The following is a 16,049-nucleotide window of genomic DNA, read 5'->3' as shown; positions in this document are numbered from 1 at the left end:
GAAAATTAATAGGCAACCAACGGAATGGGAAAAGATAGTTGCAAATGACATATCAGATAAAGGGTTAATATCCAGAATCTATAAGGAACTCACCAAACTCCACGCCCGAAAAACAAACAACCCAGTGAAGAAATGGGCAGAAGACATGAACAGACACTTCTCCAAAGAGGACATCCAGATGGCCAACAGACACATGAAACGATGCTCAGCATCCCTCCTCATCAGGGAAATACAAATCAAAACCACACTGAGATACCACCTCACGCCAGTCAGAGTGGCTAAAATGAGCAAATCAGAGAACTCTAGATGCTGGCGAGGATGTGGAGAAACGGGCACCCTCCTACACTGTTGGTGGGAATGTAAACTGGTACAGCCCCTCTGGAAAACAGTGTGGAGGTTCCTCAGGAAACTAACAATAGAACTCCCTTATGACCCAGCAATAGCACTGCTAGGAATTTACCCAAGGGATACAGAAATGCTGAGGCATAGGAGCACATGTACCCCAATGTTCATAGCAGCACTCTCCACAATAGCTAAAACATGGAAAGAGCCTAAGTGTCCATCAACAGATGAATGGATCAAGAAGATGTGGTTTATCTATACCATGGAATACTACATGGCAATGAGAAACAATGAAATCTGGCCATGTGTAGCAACATGGATGGACCTTGAGGGTGTTATGCTGAGCGAAATAAGTCAGGCAGAGAAGGACAAATACCATATGTTTGCACATATAGGAGGATTAGGAGGAACTTGACGGAGGACCAAGGGGGAGAAGAAGGGCGGAAATGGTGGGGGAAAGGGAGAGAGGCAAACCATGAGAGACTCTTGAATGCTGACAAAAACTGAGGACTGATGGATGTGGGGGGGAGGGGGGGATGGGCATGAAGGAGGGCACTTTGGGGATGAGCACTGAGTGTTATGTAGAAACTAAGTTGACAATAAACTATTTGTAAAAAAAAAAAATAATAAATAAATAAATAAATAAATAAATAAATAAATACAGTTGAAGTTATGTTTTCATCTAGTCTGCTAGTTTCTGCCTTTTTATTAAAGTGTCTAGTCCGTTCTCATTGAATATAATTATTGATATGATTGAATTTATGTTTTCTATTTTGATACTTGTTTTCTATACATATCAAGTTTCTTCATTCTCTTTCACTACTGCTTTTTCTTCTTAATACTTTTTAGTGCATCATTTAATTTTTTTTCCTGATTTTTAAGCTATTATTTTAGTTGTTTGCTTTAGTGGTTTCTCTTTTTACTACAATATTCATCTTAACTTATGAAAATCTATTTCTGATTAAAACTAAATTTTGGTAAAAGCTAGAGGAGCTTTGTTCCTTTATGGGTCTATCCTTTTCCTCTAGTGTTATTATTGTCACATATCATATATCTGTATATGTAGTAAACTCAACAATACAGTGATAGGATTATCTCTTAATGTAGTGCCACATTATTCAGATAAATTAGAAGAATAAAAGATAATATATATTTATATATACCTTTATACTATTAGCATATTTACCATTTCTGGCATGCTTCAATATTTTTTTTTTATGAATTCAGGTTACTTTTTGGCATAACTTCATGTTAGCTAGATGGACTTCTTTCAGTATTTTCTAGTAAAGGAGTTTTGCTGTCATTGAATTATCTTGGTATTTTCTTATCTAGGAATATTTTGCCTTCATTTTGTTTTTGCTTTAAAAAATTTTTGTTATTGAAGTATCATTGCCATTTTCCTTCATTCTGAATGATATTTTTGCCAGATTTAGAGTTCTTGGGTTTTTTCTTTTCTGATTTCAGTACTTTGAATCGTTTGACTTCTGTTTTTTTCTGATGAAAAGTTAGCCATTAATCATATTGGGTTTTCCTCTGTATATGGGAAGTTGTTTCTTCTTGCTCTCAGAATTTTCTGCTTGCCTGTAACCAGTTTCATTCTGATTTATTTAAGTTTATTTTCTTCATGATTATTCTGTTCTCTGCATATCAAGTTTGGGAAGTGTTTGGCCATTATTTGTTCATATATTTGTCATTTCTTTTCAGACATCTCTAAGCTGTCACAGTTTCTTAAACTTTCCTTGGTTTTGATGACCTTGAAAGTTTTGAGTAGTGGTTAGGTATATTGTAGAATGTTCCTCAGGTAGCACTTGTCTGATGCTCTTCTTATGGTTAAATTGATGTTAAAGCTTTTGGGGAGCAAGAGCACAGAGGTGACTATGAATTACCATTCATAACATGTTAGAAGTTCATGCTATCAATTTGACTTATCACTGATTTTATTAACCTTGATCACTTGGCTAAGCTAGTGTTTGTCAGGCTTCTCCATTGTTACTTTAAAAATTTCTCTATGCTATCCTCTGTGGAAGCAAGTCTCTAAGCATAGGCCACGTTGAAAAGGTGAGGAATTATTCTCTACCTCCTTGAGGGAAGAATTTCCACATAAATTATTTATAATTCTTCTGTACAGGACATTTGTTCTCTCCTATTTATTTACTAAATAGGGTTTTTTAATGTCCATGTGGACTTATATACATTTATTTTATACATTGTGGTGTAAACCAATATTATTTATATTGTTATGTTCCAGCTTTGGACATTGGGAGCTCTTGCATATGGCCCCTGTATCCTTTTGACATACTTTATCATTTTGTTTTTTGACAAGTTTCTTGCTCTTCTGGCACCACAAGATTCTCCAGACTCATCTTGTGTTTACTTCCCTTCCTCCCTTTCTAGAATCAACCATTTGTTTAAGGATTCTTGGGTTTTTTTATTGGAAATTTTTTTGAAAACTCTCTAGTTTTCTGTTGAGATTTCCTATTGAATCAGTGCCATAATATTTTTCTTTAGTTTGGCATACTTTCTTTTAATTCTTTGAACATATTTATAACAGCTGTTTTGTAGTCTTTGTCTACTAAATACAGCATATGGCCTCATTCAGAGACAGTTTCAATTGACTGCTTTTTTCTAATTTTATTTATTTTGAGAGAGAGAGAGAGAGAGAGAGAGAGAGAGAGAAAGCATAAGCAGGGAAGGGTCAGAGAGAGAGAATCCCAAGTAGGCTCCACACTGTCAGCATGGGGCCTGATGAGGGGCTCAAACTCATGAACTATGAGATCATGACCTCAGCTGAAGTCTGATGCTTAACTGATTGAGCCACCCAGGCACTCCCAATTGACTGCTTTTTTCAAAGTTGGTCATATTATATCTCGTAACTTATGATTGTTTCTTCTGCTATTTTTTTTTTTTTGTCTTTGTGAGTTTATGCCTATTCTATTCATTTCTTGTGGCTTTTTGGAAGGGAGCAGAAATAACTATGTTTTCAACATGCCATGCTTACCTTTTTTTATTTTAAGCTTTAGTTAACATACAGTTCAATATTGGGTTCAGGAGTAGAATTCAGTAATTCATCATTTATATGCAACACCCAGTACACATCACAAGTGCCCTCCTTAATACCCATCACCCATCTATCACATCTCCCACCCACCTCCCTCCAGCAGCCCTCAGTTCTCTGTTGTTGAGAGCCTCTTGTGGTTTGTTTCCCTCTCCTCCTTCCTCTCACCCTTCCCCTATGTTCACCTGTTTTGTTGCTTAAATTCCACATATGAGTGACATCATATGGTATTTGTCTTTCTCTGTTTGACTTATATCACTTAGCATGATACCTTCCACCTCCATCCATGTCATTGCAAATGGCAAGATTTCATTCTTTTTGCTGGCTAAGTAACTCTCCATTGTGGCTAAATACACACACACACACACACACACACACACCCCACATCTACTTTACCCATTCATCAGTTGATAGACATTTAGGCTCTCCATAATATGGCTATCGTTGATAATACTGCTATAAACTTTGGGGTGCATGTACCCCCTTTGAATCTGTATTTTTGTATCCTTTGGGGTAAATACCTAATAGTGCCATTGGTGGATCATAGGGTAGTAAAAGTAAACAGTAAGCTAGACCCTTGTTCCCCTAGATTGGAAGCTTTGTAGTACTCTTTGATCCATTGACTTGATGCGAGAGAGTTGTTGGTGATGTTTTTCTGGGGAAGTGGCCTGCTGGGCTAAATCTCAGGCTGACTTGTTTCAGTGGAAATGTGTTTTCATGTAAGTGGCTCTGGCTTCCACTAGCTGGTGTTGTTTTCCTCCCTGAGGGCTTGCCATGCTGATGGGTGAGTTGAATATGGCTGTGCTCCCCTCTCTAGCCCCAGAGCTGAAAGATCACGCCCCCTACTCTTCAGGGAACTCTCACAGAAGAGCAATCAGTCACCCTTCTTGTCACCCCTATTTCCATCAGAACCCTGCATTCACCCTGCCTGTGTCCGAGCATCTTTATCTGAAGCCCATGACTGAGTTTCAAAACTCCAGGGGCACCTAGGTGGCTCAGTTGGTTAAATGTCCGACTTTAGCTCAGGTCATGATCTCGCAGTTCCTGAATTCGAGCCCCGCGTTGGGCTCTGTGCTGACACCTAGCTTAGAACCTGGAGCCTGTTTCAGATTCTGTGTCTCCTTCTCTCTCTGACCCTCCCCTGCTCGCTTGCGTGCGCTCTCCCTCTCTCTCTCTCAGAAATAAATAAAACATTAAAAAATTTTTTTACAAACACCAAATTTTAGGGACTCTCAAGGTATGGACCAGTGCTTTACCTCTGGGGGAGGGTTTGCAATGCTTTTGCTGGCCTGTGGGAGGAAAGCAGTTGGCAGTTCAGAGTTTATGTCAAAACATAGCAGAACACCAATAACTCTGCTTGCTGCCCTCAGCCCTTCTTCTGCTCCTGTGCCTGGAAGTAGTATAGCATCTTGGCTCCACCAGTCATTTTTGTGACCCAGAGGGTCTTCAGACCGTGCTGTCGCTCCTGGGATTCCTCCCTGCTTTGCTTCTTGAGCACCTTTAAGCCAGGCACATCCTCCAGCGTAGCAGACTTCTAAAACTTCAGATTTTGTACCCCATTGTTTATAATACTTTGTAGTAGCCTCCATAAGCAGGCTCCCTCCCCGCTGCTGTACCCATAGCTATGTCTTTCCCAATACAACTCTCTGCACCTCCTGCCTTCTAAAAGGTAGTCACTTTTCCAATTGTAGACATGCAGTTTTTGTTTTCTTAGACCTCTGGTAGATTTCTTGGGTGTGCAGAATTATTTTTATCAAATCATTGTGAGTTTCTGTCTAGCTCTGTTTGAGGAACAAGACAAGCCAACAGACACTTGAAACGATGCTCAGCACCCCTCCTCATCAGGGAAATACAAATCAAAACCACAAGACAAGCTTATGGTCTCCCTGCGTGTTGCCACTTTAACTCCTCCCTCTCAACATGCCATGTTTATTTTTTTAAATAGTTTATTGTCAAGTTGGTTTCCATATAACACCCATTGCTCATCCCCACAAGTGCCCTCCTCCATACCCATCACCCCCCTCCCCTCCCCCCCACCCAATCTGCCCTCAGTGTGTTCTCAGCATTCAAGAGTCTCTCATGGTTTGCCTCTCTCCCTCTCTCCCACTATTATTCCCCTTCTTCTCCCCCATTGTCCTCCATTAAGTTCCTCCTAATCCTCCTATACGTTGAAACATATGGTATCTGTCCTTCTCTGCCTGACTTATTTCGCTCAGCTTAACACCCTCAAGTTCCATCCACGTTGCTACACATGGCCAGATTTCATTCTTTCTCATTGCCATGTAGTATTCCATTGTATAGATAAACCACATTTTCTTGATCCATTCGTCCTTTGATGGACACTTAGGCTCTTTCCGTGTTTTGGCTATTGTTGAGAGTGCTGCTGTGAACATTGGGGTACATGTGCCCCTAGGCATCAGCACTTCTGTATCCCTTGGATAAATTCCTAGCAGTGCTCTTGCTGGGTCATAGGGGAGTTCTGTTGTTAATTTTTTGAGGAACCTCCACACTGTTTTCCAGAGGGGCTGCACCAGTTTACATTCCCACCAACAGTGTAGGAGGGTGCCCATTTCTCCACATCCTCGCCAAAATCTAGAGTCCTCTGATTTGCTCATTTTAGCCACTCTGACCGGCGTGAGGTGGTATCTCTCTGTGGTTTTGATTTGTATTTCCCTGATGAGGAGGGATGCTGAGCATTGTTTCATGTGTCTGTTGGCCATCTGGATGTCCTCTTTGGAGAAGTGTCTGTTCATATCTTCTGCCCATTTCTTCACTGGATTGTTTTTCGGGTGTGGAGTTTGGTGAGTTCCTTATAGATTTTGGATACTAGCCGTTTATCTGATATGTCATTGGCAACTATCTTCTCATTCCATCGGTTGCCTATTAGTTTTATGGATTGTTTCATTTTCCATGCAGAAGCTTTTAATCTTGATGAGGTCCCAATAGTTCCTTTTTGCTCTTGATTCCCTTGCTTTTGGGGATGTGTCAAGTAAGAAATTGCTGCGGTGGAGGTCAAGGAGGTTGTTTCCGGCTTTCTCCTCTAGGGGTTTGATGGTTTCCTGTTTCCCATTCAGGTCCTTTATCCATTTTGAGTTTATTTTTTGTGTATGGTGTAAGAAAATGATCTAGTTTCATTCCTCTGCAGGTTGCTGTCCAGTTCTCCCAGCACCATCTGTTAAAGAGGCTGTCTTTTTTCCTATGGATACTCTTTCCTGCATTGTCAAAGATTAGTTGGCTGTACACTTTTGGGTCCAGATCTGAGGTTTCTGTTCTATTCCATTGGTCTTGTGTCTGTTTTTTTGCCAATACCATACTGTCTTGATGATGACAGCTTTGTAGTAGAGGCTAAAGTCCGACATGGTGATGCCTCCCGTTTTAGGATTCTTCTCCAGTACTACTTTGGCTATTCAGGGTCTTTTGTGGTTCCGTACAAATTTTAGGATAGTTTGTTCTAGTTTTGAGACGATTGCTGGTGCAGTTTTGGTTGAGATTGCATTGAATGTGTAGATTGCTTTGGGTAGTAATGACATTTTAACTATATTTATTCTTCCAGTCCATGAGCATGGAATGTATTTCCATTTCTTTGTGTCTTCTTCAATTTCCTTCATAAGTTTTCTATAGTTTTCATCATACAGATCTCTTCTATCTAGGGTTAGGTTTATTCCTAGGTATTTTATGTTTTTTTGTGCAGTTGTGAATGGGATCATTTTCTTGACTTCTCTTTCTGTTGCTTCACTGTTGGTGTATAAAAATGTAACCGATTTCTCTACATTGATTTTGTATCCTGCAACTTTGCTGTATTCATGGATCAGCTCTATTCGGCTTTTGGTCAAGTCTGCCAGGTTTTCTATGTAGGGTATCAAGTAGTCTGTGAAAACTGAGAGTTTGACTTCTTCTTTGCCAGTTCTGATGCCTTTGATTTCCTTTTGTTGTCTGATGGCTGATGCTAGGACTTCCAGCACTCTGTTAAACAACAGTGAAGAGAGTGGACATCCCTTTCGTGTTCCTGATTTTAGGCTCTTAGTTTTTCCCCATTGAGCATGATGTTAGCTTAGGGCTTCTCATAGATGCCTTTTATGATGTTTAAATAAGTTCTTTCTATCCCGACTTTCTCGAGGGTCTTTATTAAGAAGGGATGCTGTATTTTGTCAAATGCTTTTTCTGCATCTGTTGACAGGATCATCTGTTTTTTATCTTTTCTTTTGTTGATGCGATGTGTCACATTGATTGATTTGCAAATATTGAACCAGCCCTGTAACCCAGGAATGAATCCCACTTGATCTTGGTGGATAATTCTTTTTATGTGCTGTTGAATTCGATTTGCAAGGATCTTGTTGAGGATTTTTGCATCTGTATTCATCAAGGATATTGGCCTGTAGTTCTCCTTTTTTGCTAGTCTCTGTGTGGCTTGGGAATCAAAGTGATGCTGGCTTCATTAAATGCGTCTGGAAGTTTTCCTTTGATTTCTATCTTTTGGAATAGCTTGAGAAGAATGCGTATTAATTCTGTTTTAAATGTCTGGTAGAATTCCCAAGGGAAGCCATCAGATCCAGGGCTCTTATTTGTTGGGAGATTTTTGATAACTGATTTGATTTCTTTACTAGTTTTGGATCTGTTCAGATTTTCTATCTCTTCCCGTGTGAATTTTGGTAGTGAGAGTGTGTTTAGGAATTTGTCCATTTCTTCTAAGTTGTCCAGTTTGTTGGCATATAATTTTCATAGTATTCCCTGATAATTGCTTGTATTTCTGAGGGATTGGTTGTAATAAGTCCAGTTTCATTCATGATTTTGTCTATTTGAGTGTTCTGTCTTTTCTTTTTGAGAAGCCTGGCTAGAGCTTTGTCAATTTTATTTTTTCAAAAACCCCACTCTTGGTTTCATTGATCTCTTCAACTGTTTCTTTGGTTTTTATGTTGTTTATTTCTGCCCTGATTTTTTACTGTTTCTCTTCTTCTGCTGGGTTTGGGGTGCTCTTGTTGCTCTCCCTCTAGTTCCTTTAGGTGAGCTGTTAGATTTTGCACTTGCGCTTTTTCTAATTTCTTGAAATAGGCCTGGACTGCAATGTACTTTCCTCTTAGGACTGCCTTTGCCGCATCCCACAGATTTTGGATTGTTGCATTTTCGTTTTCATTTGTTTCCATTTATTTTTTAATTTTGTCTCTAATTGCCTGATTAGCCCATTCGTTCTTTATTAGGGTGTTCTTTAACCTCCATGTGTTTGGAGGTTTTCCAGACTTCTTCCTGTGATTGATCTCAAGTTTCATAGCATTGTGGTCTGAAAGTGTGCATGGTATGATCTCAATTCTTTTATATTTATTGAGGGCTGCTTTATGTCCCAGTGTGTGATCTATCTTGGAGAATGTGCCATGCGCACTTGAGAAGAAAGTGAATTTCATGCCCTCAGGATGTAGACTTCTAAATATATCTGTCAGATCCATCTGGTCCAATGTGTCATTCAAGTCCATTGTTTCTTTAGTGATTTTCTGTCTAGTTGATCTATCCATTGCTGTAAGCGGAGTATTAAAGTCCCCTGGTATTAGCACATTCCTATCTATAAGCTTGTTTGTTTGTGATTTATTGTTTTAAATATTTAGGTGTTTCCATATTTGGTGTGGAGACATTTATAATTGTTCTTCCTGATGGATAGACCCTGTAATTATTCTATAATGTCCTTCTTCATCCCTTGTTATTGTCTTTAAAGTCCAGTTTGTCTGATATAAGTATAGCTACTCCAGCTTTCTTTTGACTTCCATGATATATAATTCTCCATCCCCTTAATTTTAATCTGAAGGTATATTCCCGTCTAAAATGCGTTTCTTGTAGACAGCAAATAGATGGTTTGTTTGTTTTTTTTTTTCCATTCTGCTACCCTATGTTTTTGATTGGAGCATTCAGCCTATTTGCATTCAGTGTTATTATTGAAATATACGGGTTTAGAGTCATTGTGTTCTTTGTGGGATTCATGCTTGTAGTGGTGTCTCTAGCGTCTTGTGTTCCTTGCATCATTTCCCTCAGAGAGTCCCCCTCAGGATTTCTTGTAGGGCTGGTTTAGTGGTGACAAATTCTTTCAATTTTTATTTATTTGGAAAGACTTTTATCTCTCCTTCTATTCTGAATGACACGCTTGCTGGATAGAGGATTCTTGGCTGCATATTTTTTCTGTTCATCACGTTGAAGATCTCCTGCCATTCCTTTCTGGCCTGCCAAGTTTCAGTAGATAGGTCTGTCACCACTCTGATAGGTTTCCCTTTGTATGTTAGGGCCCTTTCCTCTGTAGCTGCTTTCAGAATTCTTTGTCCTTATACTTTGCCAGCTTCACTATGTCATGCAGAAGATCGATTCAAGTTATGTCTGAGGGGAGTTCTCTGTGCCTCTAGAATTTCAGCATCTACTTCCCTCCCCAGGTTGGGGAAATTCTCTGCTGTAATTTGTTCGAGGACTCCTTCAGCACCTTTCCCTCCCTCTTCCTCTTCTGGAATTACTATGAAACGGGTATTGTTCCGTTTGATTGTATGGCTGAGGTCTCAAACTCTTCTTTCATGTTGCTGAATCAGTTTATCTCTCTTTTTCTCAGTTTCTTCTTTTTCTATAATTGTGTCTTCTAAATCACTTATTCTCCTTTCTACCTCTTCAGTCTGTGCATTGGACTCCTCCAGTTTATTATGTATCTAATTTCTCGCATTTTTAATTCATCATAACTATTTTTAAGCTCCATAGTCTTTGTAGCTATAGTTCTCTGATGTCCTCCATGCTTTTTTCAAACCCAGAAATTAATTTTATGATTATTATTCTAAAATCTTGTTCAGTTATGTTGCTTATATCCTTTTTGAGCAGTTCTTTAGCTGTCATTTCTTCCTGGAATTACTTTGGAGGAGAGTTCTTCCTTTTCGTCATTTTGGTTAGCTTTCTATCTCTTGTTAATTTTAAAAGCTTGTTGTACACTCTGCCCCTGCGAGTTCTGCTGTATTAAAGAGGGCTCTTTGACTGTTCAGGGCCTGAGTGTTCAGGAAGTGTTCTTTGAATGGTGTCTCTTGGTTTCTCTTGCTGAGCATTTGGTTATTTTGTTTCTCTACTCTTTCTGGTATTTGGGACTCTCTACCATGTGTAGTTTGGCTTGTTTCTTGAGGCAGCCCTCAAAAAAGAAAACAACCACAGAGAGAACAAAGGTACACAAAAGCACAGACAAAACCAATAAACACGCGAACCCAGGCTCAGGTAAAAACAACAACAGGGGCACCTGTGTGGCTCAGTTGGTTAAGCGTCCGATTTTGGCTCAGGTCATGATCACAGGGTTCGTGGGTTTGAGCTCCACTTCGGGCTCTGTGCTGACAGCTCAGAGCCTGTAGCCTGCTTCCGATTCTGTGTCCCTCTCTTACTCTGCTCCTTCCCTGCTCACCCTCTGTCTCTCTCACTCTCTCAAGGATAAATAAACATTAAAAAATTTTAAAACAATAACAGCAAAACAGCTCTCTGGAGGGGATGGGCGTGGTTTGGTACAGGCAGGTCTGGCCTCCACTGTTTCTGCTGGCTGCTCCCTGAGGCCCCACCTTGGTGGTTGTGGAGAGAAGAATGGCGTCGCCCCAGTCCCTTCTCAACCAAGAGTTGCAAATCACTTCTTTGAGTCCAATCTCCCTGTGCTGTGGACGTAGCCAAGGTGGGCTGAGTTATATGCCCCACGCCCTGCTTCGTTTCCAGGTCCCAGTCTGTGGGCTTTGTTTATACCGCCCTAAAGAGTCCTGCAGGTCCTGCTTCCCTGCTGCGGGGGGGTCGAGTGGTGGGTTGGGGAAGTGTCACAGCCTCAGATTCTCCAGGGTCAAGCAGCGATACAATCCAAGTGTGTTTGGGAACGTAGCTACTTCAGGTCCACTGAATCCGTGATGCCAGGGATGGTGTCTAGAGTGCTGCAGTGCAGTTTTTTCTGGCGCCTTCTGGGACAGGGGACACCTAGTTCAAAGTCAGCACTGCAGCCAGAGCTAAAAAACACTCTCTTTCTCAGCGGAGGTTTTTCTCTTCTCCAGGGACGGTTCTGTGAGCAATCTCATCTTCTCTTTCCTTTCCCTTGGACTTGCGGCAGCTCGCCACAGCTTGCAGGTTTATCACTCACCGCAGCTGCACGCAAGCCAGGTTCCCTCAACATGCCATGTTTAAATGAGAGTTTCAGAGGTAGTTGGTATTTAAACCCATACCTGGGTCTGGGTCCAGAAATCTATTATTTTTAAATTTCTTTTTAATGTTTATTTAAATTTGAGAGGGAGAGAGCGCTGGCAGGGGAGGGGCAGAGAGAAAGGGAGACAGAGGATTTGAAGCAGGCTCTATGCTGAAGGCAGAGAGCTCAGTGTGGGCTGGAACTAGTGAGCCGTAAGATTATGACCTGAGCTGAGTCGGATGCTTAGCCAACTGAGCCACCCAGGTGCCCCCAGAAGCCTATTTTTATAACTAAAAACTTGTATTGCTTCTTAAACATTTATTGAGCACTTAGGCACTTAGAAAAGAATAATTTAAAAGATAATAACCCTGTAGAATATATAAGCATATGTATCCTAATCATATTTTTTAACCTCGTGAAGTTTGTTACTCCAAGCAGTTGAGTTTATTATTTTTACTCTCTCCTTACAGAGATAGGGAGGAGCGATTGGCTGCACTCACAGCTGCTCAACAAGAAGCAATGGAAGAGCTACAAAAAAAAATTCAGCTCAAGGTAAGGATATTATATATTTCAGTTTGAAAATCTAGAGATTTCAATGACACATGCGATTAAATTTTTTAATTTCAGGAACTGTATAAAAATTTTAGTTTATATTCTTAATACTTGGATAATAAGACTTCTGTGATTTGGTTATGATCACTTATAACCCAACAGTCTGAAAACTAAATTATTTTAATACATTAAAATGATGAGAATAACTAAAGGAATTTTAGTATTTCTTGTTTTTACTAACCAATCTGTGAGTGACTTGAAGGCATTACTCTTTGGTTTCTGATAGTTATATTTTTATTTATTTACAAACAAAAAGTGATTAGGATAATTAGTTTCACCTGATTTCAGTACTTATGAATTGTGCGATTATAACTTGGGAAATTATGATAAACTACTATTTTTTAGAAAATATTTTCCATTAGTAATACCGTTTCTGGCAGTATATTTGACACAGTGTAATGATTACTTATACATTGTCTCCTCACAGAGATAGTACCATCCATAAGGTAGAGGGCCATATTTTATCAGTTGTGTAGTCACAGGACTTTATCATTCACTGACATTTAATGCAGCAAAAATTTATTGAGCCTTGTAGTAGGCAGGGGGTTAAAGAGATGAGTAAGGCATGACTCTAAATTTCAAGAAACTCTTAATGTAGTGTAAGAATCAGTTGCTAAACAGATAATTTCCATATGGATGCATGTGCTTGCGTAGAGTGCTATGGAAGCACAGATGAGGATACTTGGTCTAATATGAAGGGTTTCAGAAGTTGGGGAAAAAATTTAGAGAATAACTCCTGAGCTGAATCCTGAATAGGTAGAAGAATAGGTAGGTGGGTGGGATGACATTTCCAGTCATATGAAAAAGTGAGCATTAAGTCAGAAGTCTGTAATTGTGTTTTCAGCTTGGTTGTTTTTTTTTTTGGTGGGGGGGGAGTCACTGGAGGTGTGGAACGACCAGAAATGGTGGTGGGGAGTTGGTGTGGTAGAAGTCTGCATCATGATGGGGTTTGTCTGCTATGAGGATAAGCGTGGTCTTTACATATGGGTCAGCATTTCCTAAAGTGTGTTCCCAGAAGGACTTCTCAAAAGTGTGTTGTTGTCAATTAAGTGTGTAAAATGTTTTTTAGTATGAGCTAGGTTTATTGAGTCATAGTGCACAGAGACATACTAGAGGATTCGTATAGTTCAATATTTTATTTGCTTTAATTTGGCATTTTCCAAATTTATTTGCTGATAGAACCTTTGCCACAAAGCACTTATAATATTGTGTGGTGTTGTTCCAAGAAGCACACTCTAAGAGACGTTATTGTACATGTAGGAGATATTAAAGGGGTCTATGTAAATTCTTATTCTTAGTGTTCACGTCAACATTGAATGAAGATATCTCTTCTATTATTGTAGAAACTTTAATGGAAATACTATTTTTTAAGTTCTCGGTATAATTTATATCATTTTTATATTCTCACACTTTGACTTCATTCACAGCATGATGAAAGCATTCGAAGGCACATGGAACAGATTGAACAGAGAAAAGAAAAAGCTGCTGAGTTAAGCAGTGGGCGGCATGCGAATACTGATTATGCCCCCAAACTGACCCCTTATGAAAGAAAGAAGCAGTGTTCCCTTTGCAATGTCCTGGTAGGTTGCCATATTAATATTGTGATGATATAATTTATTACTTAAGTTTGTTAAACTATGGAAATATATTCTCCCAGTCTTTTAAAATTCATATGAAGGCATCTGGTGAGTACCATGGATTTCTCTCATGATTTTCAATGCTAAGTAAGTAGTATAAAAATAGCATCAGCATTTAAGAGTGCCAGTGCAAAGTGCCAAAGTATGCAATTCCTGTTAAAATGGATATATACCTGCTTAATTGATAGCCCAAGCAATATTTCTGGGTACTGGGACCAAAAAAGAAAAGAACATTTTCAGTCCTGAAATTTGAACTCGATACTTAGAAGAAATGATACACTGTTAAAGTTGGTTACAATGGTATATTTTTTCTGGATCATGTATCTTCCAGAGGATTCTCCAAATTGTGTTTTAAATAAAATATTTTTAGCCTAGTATGTAAAGGCATGATATCAACATACATATAATATAATGGCTTGAATATGTAATTCTTATAATTGGATATAATTATATGTTGATTACAGTTGTTTTGATTTTATGCTTTTAGATCTCCTCAGAGGTGTATCTTTTTAGCCACATTAAAGGAAAAAAACACCAGCAAGCTGTAAGAGAAAATAGCAGCATTCAAGGGCGTGAACTTTCAGATGAAGAAGTGGTAAGCTTTACTGTTTGTTGTTCATTTCCACATATTTATTGAATACTTAGTGTGTCCTATTTTATTAAAAAGAATTCCATGTTCATTTGTGATTATTTAAAACTATATTTAACATTTAATAACTACTAAACTATATACAAATGTATCATTTAGTATTCATTTTAGTGCTTTGACACTATATTTACTAAAATTTGGTATACATTTTAGTTTAATAAGAAACAAGAAATAATAATAATTTTAGTGTAAAAAAGTCATAGTATTTTGATATTTCAATAATATACAAAAGAATTATTTAATGATGCCCTGCATTTCTTAGAAAATAATTAACAATATAAATGTCATGTAAATTAATAATTTTATGTAGTACAGTATTTAGAAATTTTTGGAAATGTATTATTTACCTATGATTGTTTACAGTGGAATTTAGATTTGTATGAATATTTTAATAAATATTTTACATTAAACTGTTATCTAGATATGGAGGACATCACTAGTCTATGAATTTGTTGGTTCTATTTGCAATAGCAAATTTCTAAAGCTACCCAAAGATGAGACATTCATGTTTGTGACAAATCTCTTACGATGCCCAGGAAAAGTTATTATGGTTCTAATGAGAGCAGTAAATGTGTATACATGCATGTGTGAGTTTAACTCCTTTTTTCCCCAGTGTAACCTATATTAATAGAGTACACAAATCTCAAGTATACAGCTTGATTTTTACTTATGTTTCACTCACATCAAGATACAGATCATTTCTTATGCCCCAGAAGGTTCCCTCATGCTCCATCCCAGACATGTCCCCAAAAGGTAACTTGTCTGCACCATCAGTTAGTTTTCCCTGTTCAGGAACTTTATTTAAATGTTATCACACAGTATATACTTCTGTCTGGCTACCTTCACTTATCCCTAACTCTGAGATTGATCTTAAATGTTTATGTGAAGCTGTAGTTCTTTCTTTTTCTTCGCTTTTAATCAATGCCCTCCAGGCAAAGACCATCAAGAACATATTTGTAGTTGAGTAAGTTGGGGTTTATTAATCTAATAAAAGAATGGAAAATGTATACTATGGGGAATTATGGAGCTTCTCAATAGGGTGTTAGAAATGGCTTATTATAGGATTTGGGCTTGTGCTAGGTGATTTGGTTGGGGAGGGGAGAGTTCAAGGACTTGGAGCTTTGGTCTGAATTGAATGCTGTCAGGAAGTGGGGGTAATTATGTGTGATTGGTTCTTAATAAATCAATAAATCTTACCTAGGTGGGAGGACCATAGCTACTGTTTTCTCCTGAGTTTCTGGATATGACCAGTGTCTGAAGGGAAATTCCACATAGTTTTTTGGGCTTAATTTGCCTTTTGAGGATATTCCCCTTCAAGCTCCAGTGGCTTTGGCTCTAAACCAAACTCTGTCTCTTCAGCTCAGTAAGGCTGCTACTTTTAGCTTACAGTGTTCTCCATGACAAAAATTGGTACAAACCCTTCAAGGAAAAATCCAGAGTAAATGTGGAGCTTACCTCATATGCTTCGTTTTTGTTAGGGATCACAGTCTCTCAAGTCCTGGCTCTGTTGGCCATTCTTCAATGTCTTCAAATTGATAATTGGTATATTTTGTGTAACATTTTGAGTTAGGAGATAGTCCAGAATAAGCCAGTTCACTGTAGCTGGAA

General features: G+C 38.7%; 1 protein-coding gene across 3 annotated transcripts in view; it reads left to right on the top strand.

The window, feature by feature from the left end:
* Positions 1-16,049, top strand: part of SCAPER (S-phase cyclin A associated protein in the ER) — a 514,984-nt gene that overhangs the window by 192,670 nt on the left and 306,265 nt on the right. For all 3 annotated transcript variants that reach the window (XM_039238174.1, XM_039238172.1, XM_039238173.1), the window contains 3 exons: positions 12,014-12,095; positions 13,583-13,735; positions 14,280-14,387. In XM_039238174.1, coding sequence (XP_039094105.1) covers positions 12,014-12,095; positions 13,583-13,735; positions 14,280-14,387 — 343 coding nt within the window. The remainder of the gene's footprint in view (positions 1-12,013; positions 12,096-13,582; positions 13,736-14,279; positions 14,388-16,049) is intronic.

This window comes from Hyaena hyaena, unplaced genomic scaffold (assembly GCF_003009895.1).
Source record: "Hyaena hyaena isolate Hyena2069 unplaced genomic scaffold, ASM300989v1 scaffold_137, whole genome shotgun sequence".
In the NCBI taxonomy this organism is placed as follows: domain Eukaryota; kingdom Metazoa; phylum Chordata; class Mammalia; order Carnivora; family Hyaenidae; genus Hyaena; species Hyaena hyaena.
This window is presented reverse-complemented; position numbering and strand designations above follow the sequence as displayed.